This window comes from Falco cherrug, chromosome 4 (assembly GCF_023634085.1).
Source record: "Falco cherrug isolate bFalChe1 chromosome 4, bFalChe1.pri, whole genome shotgun sequence".
In the NCBI taxonomy this organism is placed as follows: domain Eukaryota; kingdom Metazoa; phylum Chordata; class Aves; order Falconiformes; family Falconidae; genus Falco; species Falco cherrug.
Genome location: NC_073700.1, coordinates 68810917 through 68838796, shown reverse-complemented (window position 1 = coordinate 68838796; position 27880 = coordinate 68810917). Strand labels below are relative to the sequence as shown.

Below are 27880 nucleotides of genomic sequence, written 5' to 3'. Positions count from 1 at the left end.
GCAGCAAGTGTGCCAGTTGGAGTGGCTTGGTTCCTCACAGTTGCTTTTGCATTTACAAATGCGAATTTTTGTGCATGGATTCCCTGCAGACCTTCTCTTTCACCATCTACTATGTTACAGGGGAAACACTGTGGAAATGGGTGAGACTTTTGTGAGGTATTTCATATTCTGAAGCTGAAAGCCCTCAAAACCAAAGGATTCCACCATGAGGGAAGGGATCAGTTCATCGTGCTAGCAACAGCATCCATTGCACTGAGCAGAAATTATGAACATAATGTTTATTTTGTACATTGAGAATGCGTGTCTGTGCACACACACGCTAGTCAAGAAGCTGGTTTTGTCACACCATGTGGAAAACTCCTCCGAAGCAGACAAAATAGCAAGGTAATCTATATGCAAATTTGCTGGTTTAGTCAGTCTGATGTGTCTGTGACAAAGAGTGGATTTAATTATAGTTTATTGGTGCTGGTTGTGCTTGAGTAATCTGGAGGTAATGGTGCATAATGCTGAATTAATCTAGGATGAAAAAAATTGGTTTCCTGGGGATTAACTGAGACAAAGGCAAATCATCCTCTATTTCCACAGCTGGGCACATTTTCCTGTGTAGTCTAAACAGCTAAGTTTTCCTGGTGTCGTTTGGAAACTAATTTTTTTTTAAAAGAAATTTCTAATGATCTAAAGAATTTTAGAATTAGATTTCAAGAATAGTGTCTGTTTGGAACAGTGGCATCATTCTACCAAGTAATTTAGTATTTAGTTGCTCTGCTGCTGGTTCCCTCCTCCCTCACACCTAGTATGCTCAGTCCCAGACTGAGTCATGTACATAATACATTCAAAACATTGACAGTTAAGAAGGGAGAAGGTGAGAATTAGCAATGTTTGTGATAGCAAATGGTAGGAAAAAGATGTAGAACCAATGGCTAGTGCAGGAAATGAGGATAGAAAACAGGAGATTTTTGTTTCTTCATGTGAAAGGTTTGAAGATTGTGTTAGCATGAATGCTTCAGATAAATATTTCAGAGTAAAATTCATTGCTAAATAAAGTGAAAAAGCAAAAGCAGACATACTCTATTACAGAACACTTTCAGATATGTGGGATTACGGTCATAGTACATGCACACAGTTTTGCAAGATTGATGCATAAACAATGGGGAGAATAAGGACAGAGAATGGACAGTGGGAAATGGAATATAATAGCTTCGGAAAATATGATTTGCTGCATAAAGCAGTTCTCTTTGGCTACAGTGGCTATTACATGTATTTTTAATGACCTAAAAATTTTGCCTTGGTTGTTAGAGGAATGTAGGTCATATCTTCCTTATGTAGGTATCATTTCTTTATAATAGGACAGTTACTGTTTTATCTCTGTACAGTTCACACATGTCTTCAAAAGATCAATTAAGCATGGTCATTTTAATGCAGAGAGTGCACAGCATCAGAATTTGACCACATTTAATAGTAGATGGCAAATTTGAACCACATTGGTGTGATTTTTGAAAAGTGCTGAGTATTAATTCTCCTTGCAGTCATGGGAGCCAGAAGAGTCTCAGCTTTTCTGAGAATCTAGTTCAACATAGCACAAGTTCATACGTAGAAGATAAGGTATCCAAAAACTGACCATTTGGTGAAAATCTGGCCTAAAGCCAAAGCTTTTGATCCAAAGTTAGTAACTCTATGCTTCTGGCTATTGTTTCTGCCTCAGAGACTGAGCAATGATCCATATATTTTGGGGCAAGGGATCCAATGAGATGCCTGAGTAAATTCAGTTTACTTTTCATCTTCAGTGTTGGACAAAGGCAAAGCAAAATACCATTTTATTGGGATAATCTCTCATTTCATACACACATGCCCTTTAGTCATTTGTTTTGGCACAAACCATAGAAACCACATAGTTCAGTTCCTATTTCGTCAGGTTTTCGATGGTTTTATCTTTTTTTCCTTAGGCAAAGAGTTTATTTTATATCTGAAAATGTAATCTGTGCACAAATATTTTTTTAAACCTCTCCAGAAAATTAGCTCTTTATATTCAATTGCTTCTGCTTTCTTTATCTCTACAGTTGATACTTACAGAGGAGACAGTGGGTCAGAGGAGAACACTAGGTTCTGTTCCATGCCTTTTCAGTGCTTTTCTGCATGGAACACAGCACATCCCTTTGCAGCCTGACATTTGAGGTGCTCAGGCCTTAATAAGTAACTAGACAGGTTCCAACACTTCCAAAAACACAGACCCAATGATGCAACTAATTCATCACTATTAAGAGTTTTGACATCAACAGAGAAAAAAGTTCTCTGTAGACAAATCATGTTGCATTTTAATACACCGTATCATTTTGAAGCACGATTCCATTTTTTTCTGTGAGAAAAATTCTGGAGTCCCTTTTTACTTGCATATTACCACTTCTCATTCAAACTATGAGTTCTGGGGTAGTTGCTTTTTAGACAGTCGTCTTTCATAATTCGTTTTGATGCTGCATGTTTCAGAGGCAAAGGTGCTTCACCTTTCCAGAGGAGATGTTTTCACTTTGCTATCAGATAATTTTAATGACCTTTTCAGGACACAGTATGCACCACATAACAAAGTAATTTATCTGTCTATGTGTGAGATGTGTAGGCTGTGGCATACTGAGGTTAGTGTTACTTTGCCTAAAAATACAGTATTTCTCACGACTGTCATGATTGATATTGTTACAACCTCTATTAGTCTCACAGATTATTACAGGCACTATGAATCTAGTTTAGCAAAACCAAACTTGTGTGGTGACTACACCTCCTTAGGTCTGTGTGCTGTACTAAACAACTACCCTGAGATACAGGAACTGTGAAAGGAGGAAATTGGTTCCCGTGGATCTTTACATTAAATCATAATATCCAGGGACTTTCAGCTGTCCAAATTCTCCTCTGAATTGATTATCCTAAGTCAGTGCTTTTATGTACTAATAGATTTTGCATATGACATGAAGCTTTTAGTGGAGAGTCAAGCTCATAAAGGTCAGTGTTGATAGCAGACTTCTGCCATTTGTACTGCCAAAGTAATTTCACTGTGGTACAGTTCTTCCCAAGTGAGCAAGCTGCTGGGGTGGGGTGACAGGTCTTGGCTGAAACATTACTCAAAGTAGGCTTCGTGCATCAAAGAACCACGGGAAGCCAAATGCGTCCATCTGAGCCACTAATAATCTTTTACAGGTATAAACCTTATGTATTAAGCTTGGTGCTGCTGGTGTTTGCTTCTGTGGTCTGGCCTTGCACAGAGCTGCTGAGGGCAGCTTCTGCACTGGCAGCAAGGAACAGTCCTCCCTGGACCTGATCCAAAGCTCAAGAAAGGTAATGGGATATTTCCAGTCAACCTCAGTGGGCTATGGGTCCAGTACAAAGTTATGTTTTATGTGTCATTGGTAAAGTTGCACATAAAAAGAGAGCCAATGCTGCTGCTGCTGCTTCTCAGAAAATGAGAGACAGTACAGTCCTTAGCTGTTACAAAGCAAAGATACAGGCTGCCTGCAGGGTTTTGAGGTATTTAACCTTCCTTATGAGAGCTGGGCATTCAGCAGCTTGCTAGTTGAGTCCCTATTTGACAGAATATACTTGTGACTCTGCATTTAATCATGGTTGCTGATTGGAGTAATTTAATCAAGGAACTGATTGGGGTAATTTGGAATAGGCCCCACTGGTGAATGTCAGTAGTTAAGATGGATTGCCCAGTGGAGACAATAGCTAGTAAAAGATAGGGTAGAGGGCAGGCAGCAAATAACTCTCATGTTGTCTGTCATGAGACACAGCCTTGTTCACTGACAGTTCCCTCTCAGCTTCTCAGGATGGTGAGAAACCCACAGTCTCAAAATATTCATAGACAGGGTAAGCAGTGAAGTGAGGAAGCTGGCTGATGGTGCTACATTATTCAGATCATTGAGGAAAGGGCAGACTGAAGAATTCTGGGAGGCCATTATGAGGCTGAGGTTCTGAACAGTAAAATCATAAATGACATATGGTCTAGGTATGCACACAGTAATGTGCATAGGGTCAAAAGCAGTCAGAACTTCACCTGTGAAATTACTAACTTTGAGCTGACCTGTACTATTCAGGAGCAAGACGCTGATACGGTATATAACTTCATAAAGGCCTTGTTTCAGTGCTCAGTGCCGGTCAGATATGTAAATCGAGCATTAAGAGTTATTAGAAAAGGCATAAATGGTAAAACAGCAAATGCTGCCATACCATGACACATGTCCATAGTTTCCCCTCACCTGTGTGGTTCTGGTCCTCTCATTTCAAAGAAATACAATAAACTTGGAGAAGGATCAAGGAGGAGCAACAAGGACAAGCAAAGGAAAGGAATGACTTTGACTTGAAGAATGACTGCAGAGACTAGAAGCTTGTAGGCTGGAGAAGAGTTAACTTGCCAGGAATGTGATGCAGATCTCTAGGCTCAGGAGTGGCATGGAGAGGTGTGGATGGGGGTCAGCCATTCAGTGTCTCTTCTGAAACAAGAATGTTATACAAAGCTAGTGGAAGTCAGATTCAGAGCAAAAGGAGATGGTTCTTCATAGACTGTATAGCAGACCTGGGAAAATTGTTGGTAAAAGATGTTGTGGATGCCAGAACTCTTGCTGGGCTCAATAAAAAGCTGCAGGAGTACCTGGAGGAGAAATCCACTGAAGATTTAAATACAGAAAATCCCCATCCAGCTCAGAAAATCCTCTGACCTGAAAATAGTTGCAGACAAGGTGAGTACAGAGAAGGGTGTATCATATATACTGGTCATCTTCTTTCTCTTCCCTCGGTATCCATTTGTGGCCACTGCCAGAGTCCAGATACTGGGTTCAGGGACCTTTGCTCTGACACAGTACGGGTGTTTGTGTGGAACTGGTATTTCTGTAGAGTGTCCCAGAGGAGAGGTCTGCAGCAGCCCCTCTGAGCTCCGCAGCCGCAGATCCCCATGGCAGGGCTGTGTCTATGTGCAGCGCCGTTACCTAGCTTGGTCTATGCCATGGCTTCCTCTGCCTTGTTTATGCAGTGTGCACTTTCCTCCAGATGTTTGCATGAATTCTGTGTTAAATTACAGAAGTCTTTTCTTCCTTTTTTTTTTTTTTTTTTGGTAACAAAAAACTGCAGGTGTGGTATTTGAAAATGAGGGAAGATATGCAGACACATTGGACTTTGTTGTCATGAAAGAGTACAAAAAAAAAAAAAAAAGCCTTGCTTTTTTCATTTTTGAAAGCTTTGGGTGCCATCTGCTGGGTTCAGTAGGACCTTACACACTGGAGCAAAATTGCGAGTTGCTTGTTGGAAAGTGCTTGAAGAATTTAATTTATCAAGGGTTGCAATGTCTTCGTTTGCACCTCCCAGTTCTTTTGGCTCTGTTGGTGATAATGTTACCCAGGTCTATGGGCTGTACTCAGCCACACAGAGAGAAGTGCCTGCTTGCAGTACCCTTTTAAGGATAAGATTCAGACTGAATTCTCTAATGCTTTTCACTGTGTTTGGTCACATAATAGAGAAATGGTGGAAGGAAATAAGGTTTGTCAGGCATTGTGTCCTGGCCACATAGTGCAGTAGCAGAGCTCACTCTGAGCAGCATTCAGGCTGTGTGAGGCTGCTGGAGACAGGGACAGGCAGACACTGGGGAGCTGGAGAAGGCTGTTTTCCAGGGACCCTGGTTACTGCCTCTTGTTTGCTACGTGGCATAGGTGTATTGCAGCAAGCTACAGTCCTGTCTGTTGAACTGTGAATGGGGCGGTCTGTGAGTGTACCAGGTGGCTGAGGCACAGGTCCATGGGGTGGGCATGGTGCCGGCCCTGCAGTTAAGGCACCTGGTGCCAGTACGCTGGCATCTCTGGGCTTGCAATGTGACATGTCCCTAGCTTTCACCTTGGCAGTGCCTGGGAGCAAGGTAATAGAATAAGGTAGCCATGGGCCTTTCCGGAGGGCTGAAGTGGACTTTGCTTATTCATCATTCACAGGGGAGACGGCCAGCTATGTGTTTGCAGAAAAATGGTGAATAGTATGACCTGTGTGAGCAGCTGAGTTCAAACACACAGGGAGCTGTAATGCAGTTACCCACAGCACTGCCCTGGGACACATCTGTCGCTGTGAGACCCTTCAAGGGTAATATCCTTTGGTTTTTTTCTTCCTTGCAGTTACCTCCATGGTGTGTTCACTCTCGCTCCATAATTTGATGATACAGGGCTTTGGCAGCAATACTGGCTTGCGTGGTCCCATCCTTTCATCCATCCCTCGCTACTTGTTCTCTCCCCAAGCCACAGTGCCCCTTATCCCCACGCTGTATGTGAGGCTATGCTGCATACTGCTGGGTTTTAAAAAAACAAACCAAAACTACGGCATGATGAAATGGGTTATATTTAACCCAGACCAGTTCCTTTTTCTTCGAATTGCAATGTGGCCTCCTAAACAGTTGGCCACTGTTGGGCCAACACAAGCAAGGGAAGCCTGGTGTCTGCAGTGCTGAGGGGTAAGCAGGGACACGTGGCTGAGGAGCAAGACCTCTGTATTCAGTTCTGCTTTTGAACCCCTGGATCACCCAGTTTAGCAGGATTTGGCCTCTGCACTGCTACCAGCAGGCATCTGCGAGGAGACCTCTGGCACCTACATCAGCCCTGGGCTGGTGGGCTGCTCACAGCCTGCGAGAGGTCCTGCCGAGTTCCCCACGTCCAGCATTGCTCTGCTTTGGAGGCTTAACAATATGTATAAAACCAGGGTCCTTGCTGCTAGGTGGAGGTATGCTTTGAACTTTCAGCTGCACAGGCTGAAAAGAGAGAGGTTTGACAATAGCAAATTCTCAGAGCATGTTTGGCTGCTGTTTTGTGCGTTCACAGTATTTCCCTAACTGTGCACCTATAATTTATAAGAATATAAATAAAAATGAACACATAAATGAGGGATAATGAAGCCTTTTCCTTTGGTTTCATTCTTTTTCTTGTGTATCAAGAGATGGCAGTGTATTAGTCCATACAAGCTACTAAAGACTTACAGCTTTCTCTGCTGTAGCAGGGCAATGAAATTCTTTCAGAGTCTTAGAGAGGATGTTTAGTCTCAGACAAGCAGGCAGCCTGGCATTTGGTGATCTTTGAGTTGCAATGGCACATCATCACATGCTGGTACTGTGTTGATCAGTAAGGAGAAGAGATCCTAAATTTTGTCCAAAAGGACAAAAAAGATTTAAAAATGGTAAAGGTTTCTGGTACAAACAGATGAAAAGTTTACTTCTGACGGTGTTGCATTTTGAATGATCCTCTATCTGGAACATATGGCAGTTTACATAACTGTTGGCAAATAACAGCAAGAATAAAGCAGAATAAAAATCCATAGGAAGAAAGCTAGAACTCAGCCTGAAGAAAGGCAGTCAGTTAGAAGGAAAAATCTATTTCAGCTGAGAGTTTATGCTTAAACAAATTTAACATACTCTTTGAAAACTAATTATGTTCAGCATTCAGTCTGGGTGCCTTACATATGACAAACCACAATGAGAAGCACGCTTCCTTCCAGTGTTCATACATTGAGTGGTAGACCTTGAACCATAGCATTTGTAGACTTCATTAATCTATGATCAATCTAGATCACTATTAGATTTCTGTAGCCCTTGAATTCATATTACAGTGCATTAAAATTATTTCAAGAAAATGCTGCCAGTGGCAACTCGTGTATCATCTTTTTAAAATGTTCTTATACTCTGTTTTTGCTGCTTTTTTTTTTTATTATTATTTTTCTAATTGTCTTCATGTTGACATGATACCTATAGGCAGTGTTCTCACTGAGGTCGCTGTGTGTGCCTTCATACTTTTGTGTAGTGGTTGGATTTCTGCATTTGTCTTATTTTATAAATTGATATCTTCCAGCACCCCCAAATTCAAAAGGAGTCACAATATATCAAGTACTTATGCTGCGATGATCAAGCAACCCTTCATCAGTGGGTGACAGGAATAAGAATTGCCAAGGTGAGATTAAAAGAAAATTTTGTTAAACGTGTTTTCTGTAGAATCCTGCCTTCCTCAGGTTACTGACTGTCATCATCTCAGCTGGAAATATTGTGACAAGAATGGACATTCATGCTAATTTTACTGTAGAAAGAGCAGAAGGGCATGACCAGGGTGGATTTGCTCAATGTTTCTGTACCCTAGTTATCAGTATGTTTTTCTCATTAACACAGGGGTGAATTCTGTAGCTATAAAGCTCATGTACTCATAAAACTTGCTCCACAGTTACCTGGCACGATAATAATACACTGTGGCTGATAATACGCTGTGACTTAAGATGTGCAAGCTCTGGTCAGGACAGCTGTGACCTTTTTCAGACAGTTCTGTGTAACCCTTTCAGAACGGTTGGACTTGATGATCTTAATGGTCTTTTCCAACCTAAACAATTCCATGATTCTGTGATTCTAATTCACAGCCTATTTTGTGCACAAAACATTAAGGGAGACGGATTTATACATAGCCCAGTATACTGCCAGACCTGCTCCTTTTAGGTATATATTCTTTTCTGCCAGTTCTGCGGCAGGGTGACATCCAACAAAGGTATGGGTCGAACATCAAATTATTTTGTGTCTTACACTGACACAGCTGTTTGCACTAGAGCCCAGAACTGCGTCCCAAGTCTCCAGTCTGAAAATGTAATACTTGGAAGGCATTGGAAAAGATACTGAGAACAGTTGGTTTTGAAGACAAGTTTCAAGATGTTTACAGATACTGGAATGAACATAAAATGTGAGAGTGGTATCAGTAGGACTGTGTTTGGTCACAGGGATTCATGTTTTATTGTGCTGTTACACAGGTGCTTTCCAGCTGGCCCTATACGGAAATAGGCACACTGCTTGTAGAAAGCTACTTTTCAACAAAACAGGGTAGGAAGGAATGGAGGCAGAAAATATGTCTGAAAGCAAAATGAATTCTTGGCCTGTGCAAACCTTAACACCATGCTTGTTGTATTGTTTTGATTGTTTTGCAGTATGGCAAGACACTATATGATAATTACAAATGTGCAGTGAAGAAGGCTGGCTTGTCCTCTCGGTGGGCAAATCAAGGAATGGTGGAACCAGCTGCCCCTGTAGGATCCTTATCAGCAGGTATGAATGCTGTCACAGCAGTTGAAATCACATTTATTTTCCTCTTCTGTCATCATCGGTGTTGCACAGTCTTTATTCAGAAAACTATCCCATTGACTAAGCAAGAAAATACGTTGTTCTAGACAGCCCAGTGTAGCTCTGATCCTTAACTAAGCTGGCAGCAAAGCTCTCACTTTGAAGTTAGAACTTGAAGAATACAAGGACAGCCCACAAAAGGTCTGCTTAAATCCGAATAATTTAATAAGGTGTTTTTCTGTTGGCATCTGAATACAAATCCTTTATCCTCCCTCTACATTTTACAGACTGATGGTCCATGTCTTGAAGTTTTCTGTTTGCCCATCTCTACACTGGCTGTATCGGAGCTTTTCCTCCAATGAGTAAAAGGGATGAGTGGGATATTCTGAGAATGATCATTTCAGAAAGAGATTATTATAGGGTGAGCCACTCTCTTTCCTAGCCTTTCACTTATTTGCATGATAACAATGTGGATGTTAGGAGAAGGATGCAGAGTGAGAAAGGATTGGGTTATTTTCTAACTTTACTTTTCCAGTAGCTTCATCACACTGCTGTTACCGATTTTATCATCATTCAGATACAACAGCGCATGATACTAGTGCATGAATGTTTTTAGTTTACATGCTTAAGATATGCAATATTTATTAGGAAGGCCATGCTGGCCAAGTACTGCAAAGTACTTACTGTCATAAGACACGCAAAGTCAAAATCAGCGTTGGCAGTTAATATTCTGACTTCTCATGTAGACAACTCGCAGTCCTCCAAACTTCTTTCCAAGGCTTCAGTTTGCCTTTTCTCAGTAGGTATGAGAAGATGGGGTGTTTTCTATTATTTCTTGGAGTCAAGTCATGGTAATACGTGCACATTTAGGGTGGGGAGACCCAGTAACAGACTGTTTCGGGATCAGGGGATTTTCTGACGGCTGTGGGTGGGGATATTTGAGCAAGGGTGGATAGGACAGTCGTGGAGCATTTTGTGTTCTGGTACTGATGGCAGTAGAGAGGTGGCTGGCCAGTGGGGCTCCATGCTGGTGTTGCAGTCTATATTGGATATGGGCAGGATCGAGGCCTTAAAAAGTATGTACACATCTGTATAACTTCAGCTCCCGACTGGAATCCAGGAACGCTGCATTTGATCACAAAATATACTGCTAATCTTAACTAATGGATCCCATTTAATGGTCAAGTAACCTGGGACAGTTTTAGTCGTGTATGTTGTCTCTGTAGAAATATATCTGAAGCATCATTAGCGTTTTAATTGAGGGAAGTCACCGATTCTTGCAATCTTACAGCCCTATATAAAACCTGGGGCCCGACTATAACACTGCATAACCTGGACTGCCTGACTGTGAGCAGCTGTTGGCTCATGTTTTGGAAAGGGAACAAAGCATGTTTCCTTCTGTTCTGTTTTCAGATGGCTGTATAGCCATTGGTATGGGCTGATTTCAACATAGGCTAAAATCTGCCATAGAAAACTACAGTGCTGTGTGAGCTTGGCGGGGGGCTGTACTCTATTAACTTCAGCAGCAGCCGAAAGCAATGCTTAGGAGGGCAGGTGGAATTTCTGTTCTCGCATCTCATGTAGCCTGTATTCCCTGGTCAGGCTGCTGTAGCCAGCATTTGTGTGTTCGTGTATACCCCAAACTGCATAGTCAGGCTGTGGTTCTGAAGTGTCCCAAGTGCCAAGCGCGGCTCGAGCAAAATAATATTGTTTGCCTCTCTGCCTTACTGTCTGTGTCTTTGAACACTAAAAAACCAATGTGTGTTGTGTGCCAGCACTGTATCATGATGTTTGAAAGATGAAGGATGTTGCTTTATTCAGATGTTCCATATCACAACAAGGCTTAATATTTTGTATTATATATTTTGGGCATATATATTTTGCATTATGTTTGGATTACTTTTTTTCCTGCTTAAAACAAATATAAATTCATAAAATTTTGGAGAAATTGACTTGCAAAGAATATTATAACATTTAAATTAAAAATAAATCTTGAGAATAGAATGGATGAACTCACATATTGGATTGACTGGAGGTCCTTTACCTGGCTGACTTTGTGTATAGCATATGGGTAGGTATGTGGCAGGAGATGATGCATCAAATACTGCGTTCAAGTCTTGCATAGTGTATGAGACCCATGAACAGAAAAAGAAACAGATTACTATTTAGCCATGTCCCAACTTTCTGGTATATCATATGTGCCAAGTAGAACACTATGCTTTGCACTATCTGGAGTGGATCTCTCTGCTCTCTTTGATCTAGTCAAATCTCAGCGTGACTGAGGGCAGTGTGTGCAGCCCAAGCTCCTGCTCTGCTATGGGCAGCAGACAAACTGAGGAGAGAGAGGAACCTGATCTGCTCGAGGGCATGGTCACAGAACCCAGGGACTTGCATGTCTCTCTGCTGAGCACTTTACAGCCACGAGACTGGTTTTACCTCTTTATTGACTTCCATGTTAGTCCTTCAACAAACACAGACTGTAGTTTGAGTGATCAAAATGGTCCTTTGGATTAAATATGCTGAACAACGTGCAGGCACAGGCATAAAACACAAGGACTTTAGGCCATCTTCTGTCGTCCCTCGAAGCCTAAAGAGCCCTAGTCAGTTCAGTACACTGCGGAGTTCGTTATTTCTCTGTCAGTTGTGTGATTTGCCAGCACGGCAACAGAAATAATTTATTCTATTTCTTTTCATAGTCATGGAATCTTTTTGCTATCAGAAAAGTACATGTTAAGATTAAAACCACTGTTGTGCTTAGACTTGGATTGTAGACAGCTAAGGGTTCGCTAGCATCCATGAGTGCAACTTTATTGAATCTCAGAACTGTAAACTATAATAGAGCTAAGGCAGTCATTAAGGGTTACAAATGCATGTATCTAGGCACCAAACACTATCTACTGCTTTGACATGTGCAGCTTCCAGAAATCCTAGATTAAACTGGAGAGTTTGTTTAATCTTTATGAGACTACACAGGGGCTGGGGATTTTTTCATAATTAAACCTACAAATTTGTCCTTTGGTCTCACATTCACTTACTCCATGCGACAGTACTGGGTTATTTATGCATATCCTTTACAAACACAGTAATGGTGGGCAGATGTTTTGCAGACCTTTAACTTAGCCAGCTAATCTGAGAATACAGTGAGGTTCAAAAATCGTCCATGATTCCAGGTCTGGGAGAATTTTCAGAGCTGTTAGGTCATATGCTAAAGAAAATGGATCAGCCCCTCTGTAGGACTTCAAACCTTCAGCTCGCATGACTGTTACTGATATGAAACTATGGCACTTTTAATCTTTAGCCTAAAGTAAAGAGAAAAAAAAAAGCACTAAAAACTGAGAATAATACTACAGCACACTACAAACTTCAAAATGCTGTTATGAAAGACAGGAATTTAAACAACAGAAGGACCGAGGGTGGGCTTCCCTATACCACCTTGATTTCTGCTTAGCTTCCCTTCCAAAGCCAGCTCCCCTGCTCTATTTCTGTGCCAGCCTTAACGGTCCCCTTCTGTAATCACCATTTACAATAGTCAGAAGTCCTTCATTTGTCAACACCTTTACATGCTCTGATAATTTCTGTCATACGTCTTCATAATTCTGCCACTTGTGCTGCCGGTGGGATTGTCAGCTGCAACCACGGAGGCATGTGGACAGCTATTAGTTTTAATGTTAAGGTATCTTGTTTATTTTCCTCAGGTAATGAACTGAATATGAAAAGGCAAAAAATAAGCCTGAAGTAGAAAACAGACATCCTTATGGATTTTACTGAATTAAGTACAAAAAACCCCATATTGAGAGGTTCCTTGGTGGAAGTTGTAAAGACATTTTTATAGCCTTTTTCTTAGTTTGCTATTCCTTGATCTGGTTAATATCACAAAATTGTAACACTCTCTTCCCTTATCTTCTTACCTTGTCACAGGTGCTGTTCAGTCAAATGGACAGATTCCCCAAATTGTTTGTCATTCCAGTGCAGAATTTCCAGAGACTCAGAAGAAAGTGGATACATCAGAGGTACAGGTGAGCAGTTACTAGCAGTGCACTAGTTAAATGTCACCTGTGACAAAGGTCTTCAACTTTGTCTTTCTTCACCCACTGTCTTCCCCTCTCAAAGTGCACGTGTATTGTTGTGACAAGGATTTGGCTCCCAGGCAAAGTGGCTGGTTCCTTGCTGTCCCTCCTCATGCTTTACACGCTGCAGACAGTGTGCCCATTGCACAGGAGCACGAGCCGCTGATGGGAGGGGAAGGCACACCCGTCTACCGCTTTCATTCCTCAGAACAAATGGCTGTGAGTTCGGGATGCAGGAACAGGAACGTGTCTACTGGGACAGCCTAAAAGAGTCTGTGCCGGAAGGTGCCATTTTCTGTCTCTGCCAGAGAACAGGTCTTGCCTTAGTAGCACGAAGGATACAGTAGTGTTTTCAGAGGAAACACTGTGCAGCTAAAGATGAATGTGTAAGAAAGGAGAAAGTGTGAAGAAGTAAGGGAAAACATGACATGTTTTCGTTAGTCTCTAAGTGCATTCCTTGGTCAAGCTCCAAATTTTGTCTACTTGCACCACCTCTGGCTGTAAAAATATCAGTAGGGTGCTGTATGAGGACTTCAAAAACATCCTACAGAAAAAAACCCAACCTGCATTTGTTTGCAGTTCATCCTTCAACCCCTCCGTCATGCATGAAGTGCACAGGACAAGTGAAAGGAAATTCCTAGGGTTTTTTGTCACCTGCATTACGTGTCCTCTACTTCTTGTTTCTGTCTTTGAGTTCCTCCTTTAAAGAGGTCTGTTCTCTGTTCTGAACCTCACTTCCTCTGGAACAGATCACATTCTCAGAACTCAGCCAGTGGTTCTCTCCTCCTGTGTCTTGTTTACTTCCATCTTTGTAGGCAGGGAGCGCCAGGCGTGCATGTTATACTTGGCTAATGCCAGAATCAGCACTGCTGACTGCAGGGTTGCAGAGCGCTTCTCTCTAGCAGATGCAAACATGTCACCTTCTTCAGCTCACAGCTCCTGCAAGCCTGGGACCAAAGGAGCAGGCTGAAGTCTTTAAGGGGGCACTGTGCTACAGTTGGAGCGTTAGATCCAGCTAGCTTAAACTGATAAGTTAGCATAACTAGAAATGAATGTATTACAAATGTTTGTTTTCAGGACAGTAGACTTCACACGTTTACAAGAATAGACAGCATGTTTGTATAATAACTGTCAACAGCTACCAGTTGCTACCTTGCTGTCTGGGGCGGGGGGGGGGTGGGAAGCAGCACAAATTATATTCAGATATCACCAAATGGGCTTTACTTACCATAGTGTCAACTAGCAAACACAATTGAAAAGAAAAGCCACCTAAAATTTTGTCAGACACCTCCATAATGAACTGCTATCATACAAGTTTTTCTGAACTTGCATGATGGATGCTCTGACTCATTTTTCCGTCAAAAAAAGTTGTTAGAGGGTTTGAATGTCTTGTGAGCTTGCAAACACAACTAGAACTCAGTGGCTTGTCGTACTGTTGACTGGAAAGTGGAGGTGGTGTGTGCACGTGCCTTGCCCAGCAGCCAGAAGACCCTTCCCCAGGCTTATCAGTGGCCCTTGCCAGGTCACCAGTGGCGTATCTTTGCCCTCCTGTGCACTGCACAGAATCGTGACCAACAGCTTTCCCAAGTGCCTCACTTTGCAGTGTTCTCCCTCACGTACGGGGAGGGCCCAGTGCACTACCCTGCGGGTGAATGCCTATCAGAACATACAGCAGAGTGCTGGGGCCAGGGAAAGCAGACACACAAACTTTAAATTCCCAAATGTCTCCACCTTCTTCCCGTTTCACTGCTGTTGTGTCTAGTGACTCTGGCAGATAGGTGACTAGAATGAGAGATACTGCGGACAAGAGCCAAAACTACATCTGCTTTTTATGTTCTCAAATCTTGCTCTGTATTTTTGGATGTAAAAACACAGCGCAGATTGGGGTTTTTTCAGTCTTCATGTCCTTAGGGAATGAACAGCAAGGTAGAACATCAAGAAAGTATCTTTCTATGTCTTACTAACTGCAGTTCTTTGAAATTTTAAAAGCACCCATTTTCTGAGGACAGCACTCAAAGAAGCACTATGAATACTGTCAACAGGGAGGTTTAAATGGTCAAAGCTCTGTGGGCAGCTCCAGAAAGAAAACTAAATACTATTTGCACTCTTGAGGCAAAACGTACTCTACTTCATCTTGCTGTCTGTCTGCTGCACTCTTCTCATGTATTTTCACATCTTTTCACTGTTCTTAGGCAGTGGCTTTAGTTTACACGTGCACTGACTGGGCCTTGTCCTTTTATTCTTCTGCTTATTACAGGTTAAGTCAAATAACGTCGGTGCCCCTGGCCTGGCACAGGCACTGTTGAGGCCACAGAAATACCAGAGTAAGAGGAACTCACTGCAGCCTCCTCCTCCACCTGAAAGGCGGTCATCTGCTATTTCTGCTTCACCAGTTCTACCCTCCAAAGTCAAACGAGACAGCGGCATTTTCCTAACAGATCCAGACAGCTTTCCGGCACCACCACCTACACTGAAGATTGATTTTCCACCACCACCGTCTGATTTCTGTGAACCTCCTCCTGATTTTGTGCCTCCACCACCACCAGCCTCCAGCAGCAGTAACAGAGACCTGCCATTACCCCCTCCACCTCCACCTGTCTCTAATAAGCCACCACCTCCAACAAAGAAACCTGTGCCACTTCCTCCAAAAAGGCTAGAACACACAGGACAAGCGGGAGAGCCACGGCCAGCTGGGCCACCTCCATTTGGGGGTGGAGGCAGGCAAGCAGATTTCATGTCTGACCTAATGAAAGCCCTTGAGAAGAAAAGGGGCAGCAGCTCCTGAGCCCTGGGATTAAGTGGACTTCAAGCCACAGCCGGTTTTGTAAGGTATCACGGATGGTTTTGCTGGATCAGGCTCCTACAGGGGGAATTCTCTGAAAGTTCCTCCTGGGGGTCTCAGGAAGTAAGGTGGGGTGCCCCCTCTCCCCCACTTTGTCCCTGTAACCTGCTCCTTCCTACCCTGCCCCACCACCGTTAACTACCGTTCCAGCATCAGGCCGAGGCCGAGTCTTGCTTCGCTCCATCAGGACAGCCAGGGATGGTGGAGCAGCACTCGGAGCCAGCCGTTGAGTGAAATGCATCTCGCGTGGCTGCCTCTCTGGTAGGACTGGAGCTGAAGGAAAGAGTACAACAATGTTCTCATGTGAATTTTGAGAACTGGGAAGATTTTTCACGGAATTCCCCTTAAAGGTTCTTTATCAGAAAACCCCCAGCAGTGGGGTTTTTTATAAAAAGACCCCAGTTTTTTTCAAAAATAGTTTGTTTTAAAAAGTAAAACCTCAGCTAGATTATTCTGAGATGCAAGGCAGGCCCAGGGCCATTTCCAGACAGTGTCACCCAAATGTTATACACCTGCTTCCATACGCAACTCCAGTCATGCCTGTCAGCACACACAGTTGCTGCCTTTAAATCTCATTTATTTGGTTAATCTTAGACAAAGAATTTTTTTTTATTTTGAAATATTGTATGCTTCCCTTGGTAAGTAGGGATATTTTTTTTCCTGTTGGTTAATATCAGTCTTCAAACTGTACCTAGAAATAGTCTGTCTTCTAAAAGCCCATGTAATTATCTTGTACCTGATACAAATGTCTCCTCCTACATTTTTTTCATTTGTTCTCCCATTTTAATTCTGTTGTTCATTTAGGCAGCATTGATTATTAGTTCTCAAATAAAAATAGCTTCCATTTTCTATCTGCACAAAGTGTCATGGTTAATGAACAGCCACCATTTTACTGCAATTGGTACTTTAAATATTTTAAAGAGTTTTTGCCTATACCTTCTAGCCTTTGTTTTTATTTCTTCCAGTCTTTGCCTCTTCTATGCACATGATCTTCTAAGGTATCACAAATAATGTATTTCTGTATTTTGCAATACAAAAGGCATAAAAAGTAAAACGTGCGGTCTGAATCAATACATCAAAGCAGCTGACAGAGCAGGGGACGAAAGCACTGCTGTTTTTCAGGGTCCTACATCCAGAAGTAGTGGCAGGCAAGGGAATGATGACCTGGTGGCAGCACCACAGCCTGGGAAAGTTTTGGATCATCTCTAGTCTTATTTTTGGCTTAAGGTTTGTCTGTACCCACATACCTGCGTAGCAGCCTATGAAAGTTATAACCATGTCTTTATAAAATGCCTTTGGTTTTGAAATCGCTTTTTTTAAAAAAAAAAAAAAAAAAGCTGAAAACTAATGCTGTTATGAACCACATGCATTTCTTCCTGCCACTGAAATGATGTGGTAAATCCCACAGCCATGTCACCTCTGGTGGTAGAAGTGGCTGCTTGAGGCAGACCAATATATGTCTCTGTATGTGGGCAAAGGCAGTTGTGGTTAATATTCCTCCCTGGTTATGAACTTGAAAAAAAATGTAAAAGCATTTTAATTACAAGATTTTGCACGATTGTATGTGTGAGATGCTAAGAGTGAGATAGGTATCCGTGCAGGTGGCAGAGAGATCAGGCATTGCCTGCAGGGGCCATAGTTTGAACGTATACGAGGAGCATTAAGATTCTGTCGACGCTAGGGTTTTAATGAGGCCACCCCCTGCCCACCCCCACACCAGTATGTCACACCACACATTCCTGTGTTGACCCCACTCCCCGGTGGGGGCTTTGGTTTAGTTGAATTATTTGACCAGTCTGGAAGAAGGAGGCGGCTTTTTTGGCCCTCCAAAGTCATGCGGGTATATCAGGCTACCGAGGCCTGGCCTTGAGCCCCAGGTGCCTGGCAGTCTCTGCACATCAATTAAAGCACTGGTAGAGCCCAAAAGTGCAAGGCTAACAGAGGTGATGGCTGGCTGTGACAGCCCTGCTTCACTTAAGAGTTGCAGACCCTTACCTTCTTCAATTTCCACAAATTTGGAGCACAAAGAGCCACCCTTTAATCCGAGTACAGACAGCAGTGCTGGCTGGCCCATCTTGCTTTTCTTCAGATGGTCCCTACTACGTTTGCACGTTTCAGTGGCCGCAAAAACAAGGAGCAGGACTCTGACAAAGCACGCCGTGTCGGGGACCCAGACCCCTGGCAAGTCGGAGCAATGCAAGGCAGCACGTGCCCATCTCGGCACTAGGAGGAGGGGGTAGTACCTGGTCAAGGCAGCAGGACTGAAAGGACAGGCTCCTGGAAGGAGCCAGCGCAGAGGGTGGCCATAGACACAAGAGGAACTTGGGGATGCACAGACGGTGTTTCAGAGCAGGGATGCTTCAGCCGGGGAAGTGCCAGACCGAGTTGCTAAAAAAAGTTTATGTGTCATCCTGCAACTTAATCTTTTTTCAGTTGAGACAAGCTGAGGCCAATTTTTTTCCTGCTGTAATTGTGCCCATCCCCAGAGTTACTCAGGCATAGCCATGGGGCAGCCACTGTCCGTTTCCTCCTTCCTTTCTTTGGTTTGCCAGCAGTGTGAGCATTGGAAAAGTAACACTCACATCAGAGACATGGGGATGGGGGGGATGTCTTATAACTGCTGGTAACCAGAGGAGGCTCTGCAGTCTATGGTCAAGGAGCTAATATTGCTGGCAAGATGCTATTGCTTGTACATCTGTGCCTCTACTGCTAAACGAGGATGAGGATGGAAGCTTGAGGCTGACCTAGTGCTCACCCGTACTGCCAAAGTGGGCCCAAGCACAGTCCCAGGAGCAATTTAAGGAACTGCTGAAGCCAGGCACCATTCCCAGAAGACAACATGGAAAAGTCTAAAGCAGGTTTCACACCCCCCCCAGAGATGCCCTGTGGTGTGGATCTGGCCAGTCAGGGTACCAGTTCATGGGCCAAGGGGCTGGTTCCTGGCCCTCTGACTTTCCAGTATAGACAGAGCCCATTGCTCTCACTCAGTTGAGCAAAAAGCTCTCACCAAGGGAACTATGTTCACCAGTAACAAACACAAATGTTACCTAGAGGTTTTGAACTGGCACACTAGAACATTCAAATAGTATCGCATCATCTCCAAACAGCCAAACTGAGAAATGATCTTGAGGTTAGTGCAAGGCTCATAAACTTAATACAAGCTTTAGTTGGAAATGCAGGAGAAAAAATACTAACTAGCTAGAAGTAGGAGGTTTAAAACCTAGGGGTTAAAAAAAAAAAAAAAAAAAAAAAAAAGGATTGTTTCCCAACTTCTTTCCATATGTAACCGAGGTAAGTATTATGCAAAATGACTAAATGCTGCAGAGCTGGGTGTCATTTTCTGACAAGGTATCAAGGTATTAGGAGTGCACATCTTCAACATGCTTGGGTAACAACAGCTGTCTGCTATCCCCGTATTTTTAAATCAAACTTTAAATAAAATACACACCCAGCATCAAAATAAAGCAGAACACGTCCTTAGAAAAATGTTGCACAATAAGCTAGTTTTGCTGAATTCACAAAGCACTAAGACTTCTACACAGCTTTCCTAGCATTCACTCTTCTCACCACAACACTCAGCCTCCTGCCCTGTTTCCTCCCTTCTCTTTTGTTACAGCACAATAAACTCAATGTTATACATTTTACATCTGCAGTCAATCACAACGCACGCACTTAATCTTACACAAAAGTTGAGCTTTCTTTGAAACAAAAACAATCAAAGCCTACAGAAAACTCCAGCAATCAATTAAAATGCTGTGATGATTAGACCTCTATCAACTATTTTGTGTATGTACATGGCTGCAGTGAATTTCTGAAATGTAAGTATTCAAATTCTCCATTCAAAGAGCAGAGCTACCACCTTAATGATACACAATTATCTGGCTTTATTTGGTACAAAATAAATGCTGCAAAATACAAAAAGATCTTCCTTTCCAAGATTAAATCAAAGCGCTTGTAAAAAATATAGATTAATCCTTCTACCTCCATCTACCTTATTGCCATACAAAATTGTCTTATTCCTGTAGATAGCAGTAGTATGTACATTGCTAGAGATTACAGTAATTTAGTCTGGAAAAATCTGAAATTGCAACATATTATTTTTAACCTTTCTCAATACCTCACATGGAAGCAGTCTCAGCAGCCATCATCTTCTTTGGGCACTTACATCACTGAACTGGAAGGACCTACTTCAAGCAACCACTTTTCCATCAGTCCTTAGGATTAGAAAAGTTAAGAGTCCTGTAGAAAGGTCCACATGTGGGGGATCAACACTGCTGCCCCTCATAACTGTCCTGTAATACACGAGGATGAGAGTACAAATAAACATGTTTGATTACCAGCCACCATATTTTTATTCCCCATGTGCTCCTGCATCAGTGCTGTGTGAAAGAAGAGGTGGCTCCAGAACTGCAGGTAGAAGCCAAGGATTTCACAGAATATATCATGAAACACAGTATTAATGCTTACATTGTCATAATAAAAATCATGATTAAAACCTCGAAGTGGAAAGGGAGGTGGTACAAAATGCTGAGCATGATCTGGGTTCATTTCTTTACTTGTACAAAACGTAGTTAAAAGGCAATGTTGAGATAACTGTATTCTTCATGTGTTTTTCATGCACTTTTTGTCAGACACTTTTAAGGGTGGAAAAGTAGAAACTTAAATGGATCACGTGGCAAAACTACAGGACAGGACTATTATTTATGAGTTACCATTGACAGTCTCACAGTAACTGGGAAACAGGCATATATTCTGTTGGAGGGAGACACGCAGAACAGAAAAGTTTCAGCACTGTTACAACTAACAAATTCTCAGCCTTGCAGAATGTGCTAAGGCAGTTTGATCACCATTAACAGTCAGTACTGATTATTATGAGCTCAGAATAGTTAGTAAAAAAGCAGGCGATGTAAACTGCACGGTCAAACTAGGGGGGGGAAATAATGGAGATTCACTTTCATATAAATCAAGGAAAGAAGACATGACTGAGTCCATGAATGAACTCCTGGAGAACTAGCTGACCTACTCTCTGCAGCCAGAGGAATAGGTGAAACCAGTTTTCAGGGCTTGCTTCATTCTTTCGGATGTTTTTCAAGGACCTGAGAAAAGCCTCACAATGAGCACAGCGGGCAGAACTTACCAGCGCTTGTAAAACAGCTGCCGTTTGGGAGGTTCTGGTTTTGTACCGTGGCGCTGGAGGCTTTCTTCACCTGTAACTGGGTGAAGCAGAGGTCCACTCGCTACTACTACTAATAGGATTTAACATTCATAAAACACATTGAAGAAAAAAGCAGTATAAAAACGCTTTCTATTTATGCAATTATTCCATGAGGTAAAGATGTACGGGCAGCTGCGTTTGGCCCACATACGAAAGAAACTTAGTGGATGTTTGGTTCAACATAAATTAGAGTTCTTTCCTTTCATCTAAGTGGAAACCAGTGCCCGAGCTGCAGTGGTGCTGCATTTACCCTGCAGGCACAATAACGTGCATCTTCAAATCATGTCCCAGCAGTGAAACTTTCCTGAGGCTTTATATCCACACACCAACAATCTTTCTACTACTGTCAAAAGATACACTCAGAGAGCAGTGGGCCTGGCTCAATAGGCACCTGGCACTGGCAAAGACACCAACGTTTCCTTTTGGACAAGTCACTCCCAAGACAGAAATCTTTGCTCACTATTTAATTGAATTTTGTTTACATCTTTGTTGGCAGTTTAATGTGACAAAACACAGTCAAAAAGAGAAAAGATGACAAGGTCTAAGTATAAGATGATCTGCTGTTCCAGCTCTGCAAAGGAGTTAAGAACATCTGTGTCTTCAGAATAAAATTATATAGGAACAATGTGTAATGGCAAGGAGAACATTCGTCAAAATACTGTATCATTAAAACTAGCTTAGATAGCTTTTAAATTGACAGCCATTAGAAGTTACTGAGACCCACCTGATCGGCCATGAATTCTGACAGGTTAAGTGTGACAGTTTGGCAGAATTAAATATTGGGACTTAAATTAATGCACAGCTGAACATGAAGGGCAGTTACAAGTGCCAGTATAATTTGCTGATGCAATCATACGTAGTGGTCCATTTCTTTAATCTTTAGACTTTACAAAGTTGGTCAAGACCTTGCCTTGCTTAGCGGAGCAGCAGATTCCAGTCCACAGAGTATAAGGGAAAGAAGTTCCTGTTGCTTGATCCATTAATCCTACTTGAAGACCTGAGCTTCAACCCTGATCGTTTTTCTTGTTTGTTCAGATTTCTCTCAGGATGAACAGCTTACTTTAAGATCCTTAGCCCAAGCTGGGGGGCGCAGGGAGTAGCCTGCTGTCTCTGCAGCCTGCTGCCTCCGAAAGGGATGTTGTAAAGTCTTCTGTAGGAGATGAACCTGGAAGCAATTTAAATGGGTAGGGTTTTATACTTTTTTTTTTTTTTTCTGAAAACAAGAGAAGTTTTTTCCATTTCCTATTATGCAGCCTCCTGGCTCCAGAAACTACTACATGAGTTGCTTACTGTTATTAGTACTACTATTAATACTGTTGCTATTATTTATAATTAATACTGTTAATAATTTTGTTAATATTTTTAATAGTAATTGTTATTAGACAGTACAGCGTTGGCCAAAGTGTAGTATAGGTGCAAAGTATAAATTCAACAACTGTTTCATTAACAATTGTGCCAATTATTAATGAATATGTCATAAAAGAAAAATAATTTTACCTCTGAGAAATCATTCAGATTAGCTTTTTTCACTGCTGATTCTGCCATCCAATTCCTAAGTATGTATCTAGGATTAACAGCTGAAATCAAAAGCAAATAATGTTAAATTTAATTAGACATATTCAACAAAAGGAAAACACAGTCATTGAAACATCATTGGAATCTTCAAGGTTTAATTATCAGATCAAGAAAAAAAATCACATAAGAAGGAAAAGGAATTAATAAATCTATTTATTTCATATAAATATAAAAATCCTGCTGAAAGGATTTTTTTTCAACTTGCACAATCAGTAATGCCAAAGTGCCAAACAAAACGCAGAGTAGTGTACGGCATCACAAGGATTATCCTGTACACAAAGGATTTCCAGTTATGAACACCTGCAGGCTTTTCAAACGTGACGAGTTTACCTAAGATTCCTGCTACATTGTTGGAAAGTGTATTTCAGTGTTGTCAATACCTTCCTGGAGATCCTAAAAATGAGTATTATATTACTTAATGTAAAAAGGAATTATTAAGGTATAAATTAAAGTATATGTACCTAGCTGTTCCTTCTTCTATATCGTATATCAAAAGTTCAGCCAGAAAAGCCTTTAATGTTGCATTCAGATTCAGTAGAAACTGCTTTTTGAATTCTCCTTTTAACTGGGGGGGGGCGGGGGTGTGTCCCCAGTTTTTTCCACAACTGTCTGCTGTATCTTTTTGGAAACACTCAGGACAGCTATACTGCTTCTCTGGCATGTTCCAGGCTGATCCTGTCCAGTTAGTAGTAGGGAGACCGCAGGGACACTGAAAATTAAACTGCTGAATTAGGAAACTTGTCTGTATCTTACAGGACAGCAACTAACAGCTCATAAAAGGAGTTCTGTCAAATTGTATGCCAAGGACAATTCTCATAAGCATTCACGGATGTTATTATTACCAGGTTTTTAGTGGATAATGTCAACACAACTCATTATTTTTTGGTCTACAATTAAAGCCTAGGATTCTACTTCAGGAGGTTTTGCCTTTAATTAATAATCAAAGTTACAGATCAATTTCAACAATGTTCCAAGTCTTAATTTGACATTGGTCTGCATATTTTCTGAATTCAGTAGATTACGATTACATGAAGAGATTAATAAGTGATACCAGAGGCATTTCAGCCATGGACTTGAAATCAAAAGTCTGTGATTTATGGACATACCCAAACTTCACCTGTTCCTTCCCTTTCCACTGATGTCCCAGTAGGTTTTATATGAATAAGCGCTGATTTAATATGTTTCTTTCAAAAAATCCATGAGGCTTTATAAAATATTCTTATAAACACCCTCACAGCATATTTGAACGGGGGTATTAGAGAAAGCAGAGTATTCATCAAAATCAGCATCCCAAACTTCCCTCTACTCAGTTAGTTGTTGCATTATTTTATTTACAAATAATATATTATATTAGCAGGGGGAAGATCAGAAACAATATTTTTGATAAAAGGGTTAAACTTAATCTATTTCCATTTCCCAATTCATTCTGTTCTTGCATCTTCTTGCACTGCTCCTTCAGCTTGCAAACATAACTTGTTTATCCTAGCTGGCTACCAAGACAATTGAGAGAAGCTATGACTGGCTCCTCCTAAGGTTCTGTGGTTAGACAGTCACAGGACTTTTATTCATATTTAATAGCTCTCCATACAGAATTAATGCCTAGCGCAGCAAACAGACTTCTCTCTAATAAGCACAGCTTCTAAAAAGCACCCTTTAACCAGCTAACAAACTAGAATTTACTGAAGCTATGTAATCAGTGAAACAATACTTGCATGATTATTTTGTGTATCACAATACAATGACATTCTTTGTGTTTGCAACTGAATGATAACCATTTTAAGCCACAAGATTTGACATACAGCAGCGTTACACAAAGGGTGTTTCTGATACTTAGAAAAGGACAAAAAAAATCCCTCTAAGTGCTGAACTCCGACCACTTGTGCTCCTGCCAAAAGAGAGAAGGGGAACCTCTCCTACAAAAGCAGACCATGGGCCAAAACCAGAGGCATCTCAGGTGGCACTGCCACTCCCGTCTTTATAAAAGCTTCCCAGGTAACAGAACAACATTCCAGCACAATGTCCAGGTCCTGACTTCCATGAGAACAAAGACTGAGATGCAGTCCATCCAGATACGGACATTATTTTTTTTCCACATTATTAAAATTTGCACATTATGTTTACATATATTAAACAAAAGCCACAAAACACGACTAGCTATCTGAAACCCTGACAAAGGCCCTAACTGCTAAAAAAATAGTGTTTACCCACTTAGCAAAATAATTTGCTCTGGCCAAGTATTTGATTTAATCCAGTAAATGCGTATTCAATAGTAACGTGTGATAACAATATAAAAAGAATATTTAAAAGGTGAAGTTAACATATGACTCATACAACAAAAGATAATTCACATTAAAACCATGACTCATATTAGCAGAAGAATATTTGTCCCAGAAATATATTCTTAACAATTACAAATTGACAAGTTTCACAGTGGCGTTAAAGGTACCTGTAATTAACACAAGTGACAAGATAATTATGAAAGAGTCAGACAAGCCAGATAAGAAAAGGACAAAACAGAAGAAGCGTTGTGCCCTTCTGAGCATTTTATGATCTGGTCTACAATTTTGTATTTTTTGTACATGTTTCTTTTGTAAAGAAATACAATTATAGACTTGTATTGGGATCTAGATCGTCAAAACTTTTTGATCAATTCCTAAGGAACCAAGTTTAGGCAGCACAAGAGAAAGTGCTACCAAGAACTAAAAAACTAAATGAAGAGAGAAAAAAATTAAAGATAACTAATAAGTGATCGACTTCAAACACTTCAAGGTAATGTACTTTCAGAAATGAGACATTTTACTACATTTGCTAATGAGGAGGGAAAGGTGATGAAAAATGAGGTGTTAATGGCTATATATTCAAGGTCAGTCAATAGTAAAGACAGCAATATGGAATTGAGTGGGACTTACCAACCCATATAAAAACCTAGAGAGCCACAACAGTTTTGTCTTTAACATGAAATGCTGAGTAAAAATCCACAGTTGGCTGAGTTGAACCAGCTTTCTGCTGCAAGTTGTACTGACAAGGGACAACTGTTACAAGCCATTATTGAACAAAAAAGAACAATTCTAAAGAGACCACAAGGGGCATCTAAGAGATCTATTTAAATAATTATGGATATAAAAGAAAACAACAACAACAAAAACTCTGTAAGAAACTTCAGTCACACTGTAATATGGAGAAGCTAGCAAAAATGTACCAAGATCTGTTGATTTCAAAAGGAAAAACAGATTTTTAATAAAACAGTAACAAATTAACATCTGTAGCCTGTTACAAATTCCTGCAGCTCTGATGTATGAATATAGAGTGAAGACCAATTATATGGAAGAAAACTTAACTAACTTAAACATGAATCTCTGCATATCAAGTTTTGGACTGCTACCAAAACTGAGACCACTAGTGCCAAGTGTGATCCTGGAGGCAAAAGCTTTTCCTTGTTTTGTCTCTCTCCTGTAGTATAAGATCCTCTGAGGTACATGTGGAAAAACACAGTGCTGGTTTGCAGAAGATCATGCCCAGACTAGGGTAGTTTCTGATTTGGAATAAAAACTCAGAATGTCATGATTTTCTCTGAAAGCAGATTTTAAAAAAACATAGGAAAATAAGGAGGGTGTTTAGACAGTTTTCAGCATTAAATTTTAGCAGAGGAAAACAGGGGAGCTTGAACCTTAAAATAGTAGTTGAGCTAAAAGCCTCAGCGTCCCACAGTTGAACCTTATTAAACCTACCAAAATACAAATAAAACAAACCTTTCCTTTTCATAACTGTTTTCATATTAACTTTCTAAAAATACATGTAAAATTTTAAGTAGTGTTTCTAAAAATCGACAGAGCCTTGGTTAGAAAATATGGATGCAAACTTGAAGGTCCATGTGATGATAAATTGTAAAAACTACATAGGGCACAATCTTATCACTGAAAGTCAGTGCTATCTCCTGCCATTTTCCTACTAAAACAGTTAAAGCTTTTGAAGAAAGCGGCCAATTAGTATCCAATAAAAACCTACAGCCATTTCCATTAAAAAGAAGAATAAAACACCCTGCAAAGCAGTGTAACATTGAAGCTTACAATACCTCTTGTCAGAGTTTGATCATATCCTGCATTTCCTTCATTCCTTTTTGGCCAGAGATTTTCAGTTGCTCATTGTCTTTTATAGGCAAATTTCACATATTTACCACAGCTTACTGCAGATCCAAAAAGATCTCTCTCTCAATAATTCTTAGAATTTCATATCTGCTGTGACAGACAGCTAAATACAATACCGCTACCATTCTGTATTTAGAATAACTTGGAAAATCAAAGTACTTTAACTCCTGATGTTATCAAAGGTTCCTCACTGGAGAAGAGCAATGTTCTTCTGTGCAATGCAAACTGACACATTCACAGACTGCTAAAGGAAGGAAGTACAGATCAAGGAAAAGATGTTGCCTGCGCTTGGGAAAAGCAGACACAGCAAAGAGGAAGGGCATCTCTCACAGGGAAATCAAATCCTACTTTGCAATGAAGTTACAACTTGGGGAGCAGCTAGAGCGTGTCCACCATTTCAAGACACTAAGGTGAAGCCTCACTTGAGACGTGACAAGATAGAAACAACCACGTTCCCATGGGCAAATAATTCTTAAGTTCTTAAAGGGAATCAAAATGGGAAAAAAAAAAATTATTAATCAAGTCCACAAGCACCAAAGCATGGAACAAGCTGGAGGCCTGGCATTTCCTGAACCCCCAAATGGAAACTGTAGAAAGGGGGTAAGAAAAAAGTAAGATAAAAAAAAATATAAAAAGGTAAACAAAAACTGAAAGAAAAATAAACAAGCTGGTAAATAAGGATTGATATGGAATAGACCACAGTTGGGCAGCTGAGCTGGATTGCCTCAATGTCTATATTCACATACGGCATGACACAGGTTAGAGCAGCCTTTGTGGATACTAATAGGAAAAGTCTTCGTCATGAGGTCTTTATCACATGTGATTTCAATCACCTGAAATATGAACAGGTGTGTGCTCTGTTATTCCAAACCAGCAGAATCTAGAGAAGATCAGCTTGGACTAGTAGCTGTGGTGCATTTCCGTGATCTCACACCCTGAGGCCTC

At 41.1% G+C, this 27880-nt stretch overlaps 2 protein-coding genes across 5 annotated transcripts in view; one reads left to right on the top strand and one right to left on the bottom strand.

Annotated features, from left to right (window-relative positions):
• The window catches only part of APBB1IP (amyloid beta precursor protein binding family B member 1 interacting protein), a 67196-nt gene extending 50347 nt beyond the window's left edge, over positions 1-16849 (top strand). For both annotated transcript variants that reach the window (XM_055706694.1, XM_014282488.3), the window contains exons 11-14: positions 7851-7949; positions 8959-9076; positions 13010-13107; positions 15416-16849. In XM_055706694.1, coding sequence (XP_055562669.1) covers positions 7851-7949; positions 8959-9076; positions 13010-13107; positions 15416-15943 — 843 coding nt within the window. In that variant the 3' untranslated portion in view covers positions 15944-16849. The remainder of the gene's footprint in view (positions 1-7850; positions 7950-8958; positions 9077-13009; positions 13108-15415) is intronic.
• A 3011-nt stretch (positions 16850-19860) lies between these two features.
• LOC102057249 (protein adenylyltransferase SelO) overlaps positions 19861-27880 on the bottom strand; it is a 28202-nt gene continuing 20182 nt past the window's right edge. For all 3 annotated transcript variants that reach the window (XM_055706696.1, XM_055706697.1, XM_055706698.1), the window contains 2 exons: positions 22713-22792; positions 19861-22380 (listed from right to left, as the gene is read on the bottom strand). In XM_055706696.1, the coding sequence (XP_055562671.1) occupies positions 22258-22380; positions 22713-22792 (203 nt within the window). In that variant the 3' untranslated portion in view covers positions 19861-22257. The remainder of the gene's footprint in view (positions 22381-22712; positions 22793-27880) is intronic.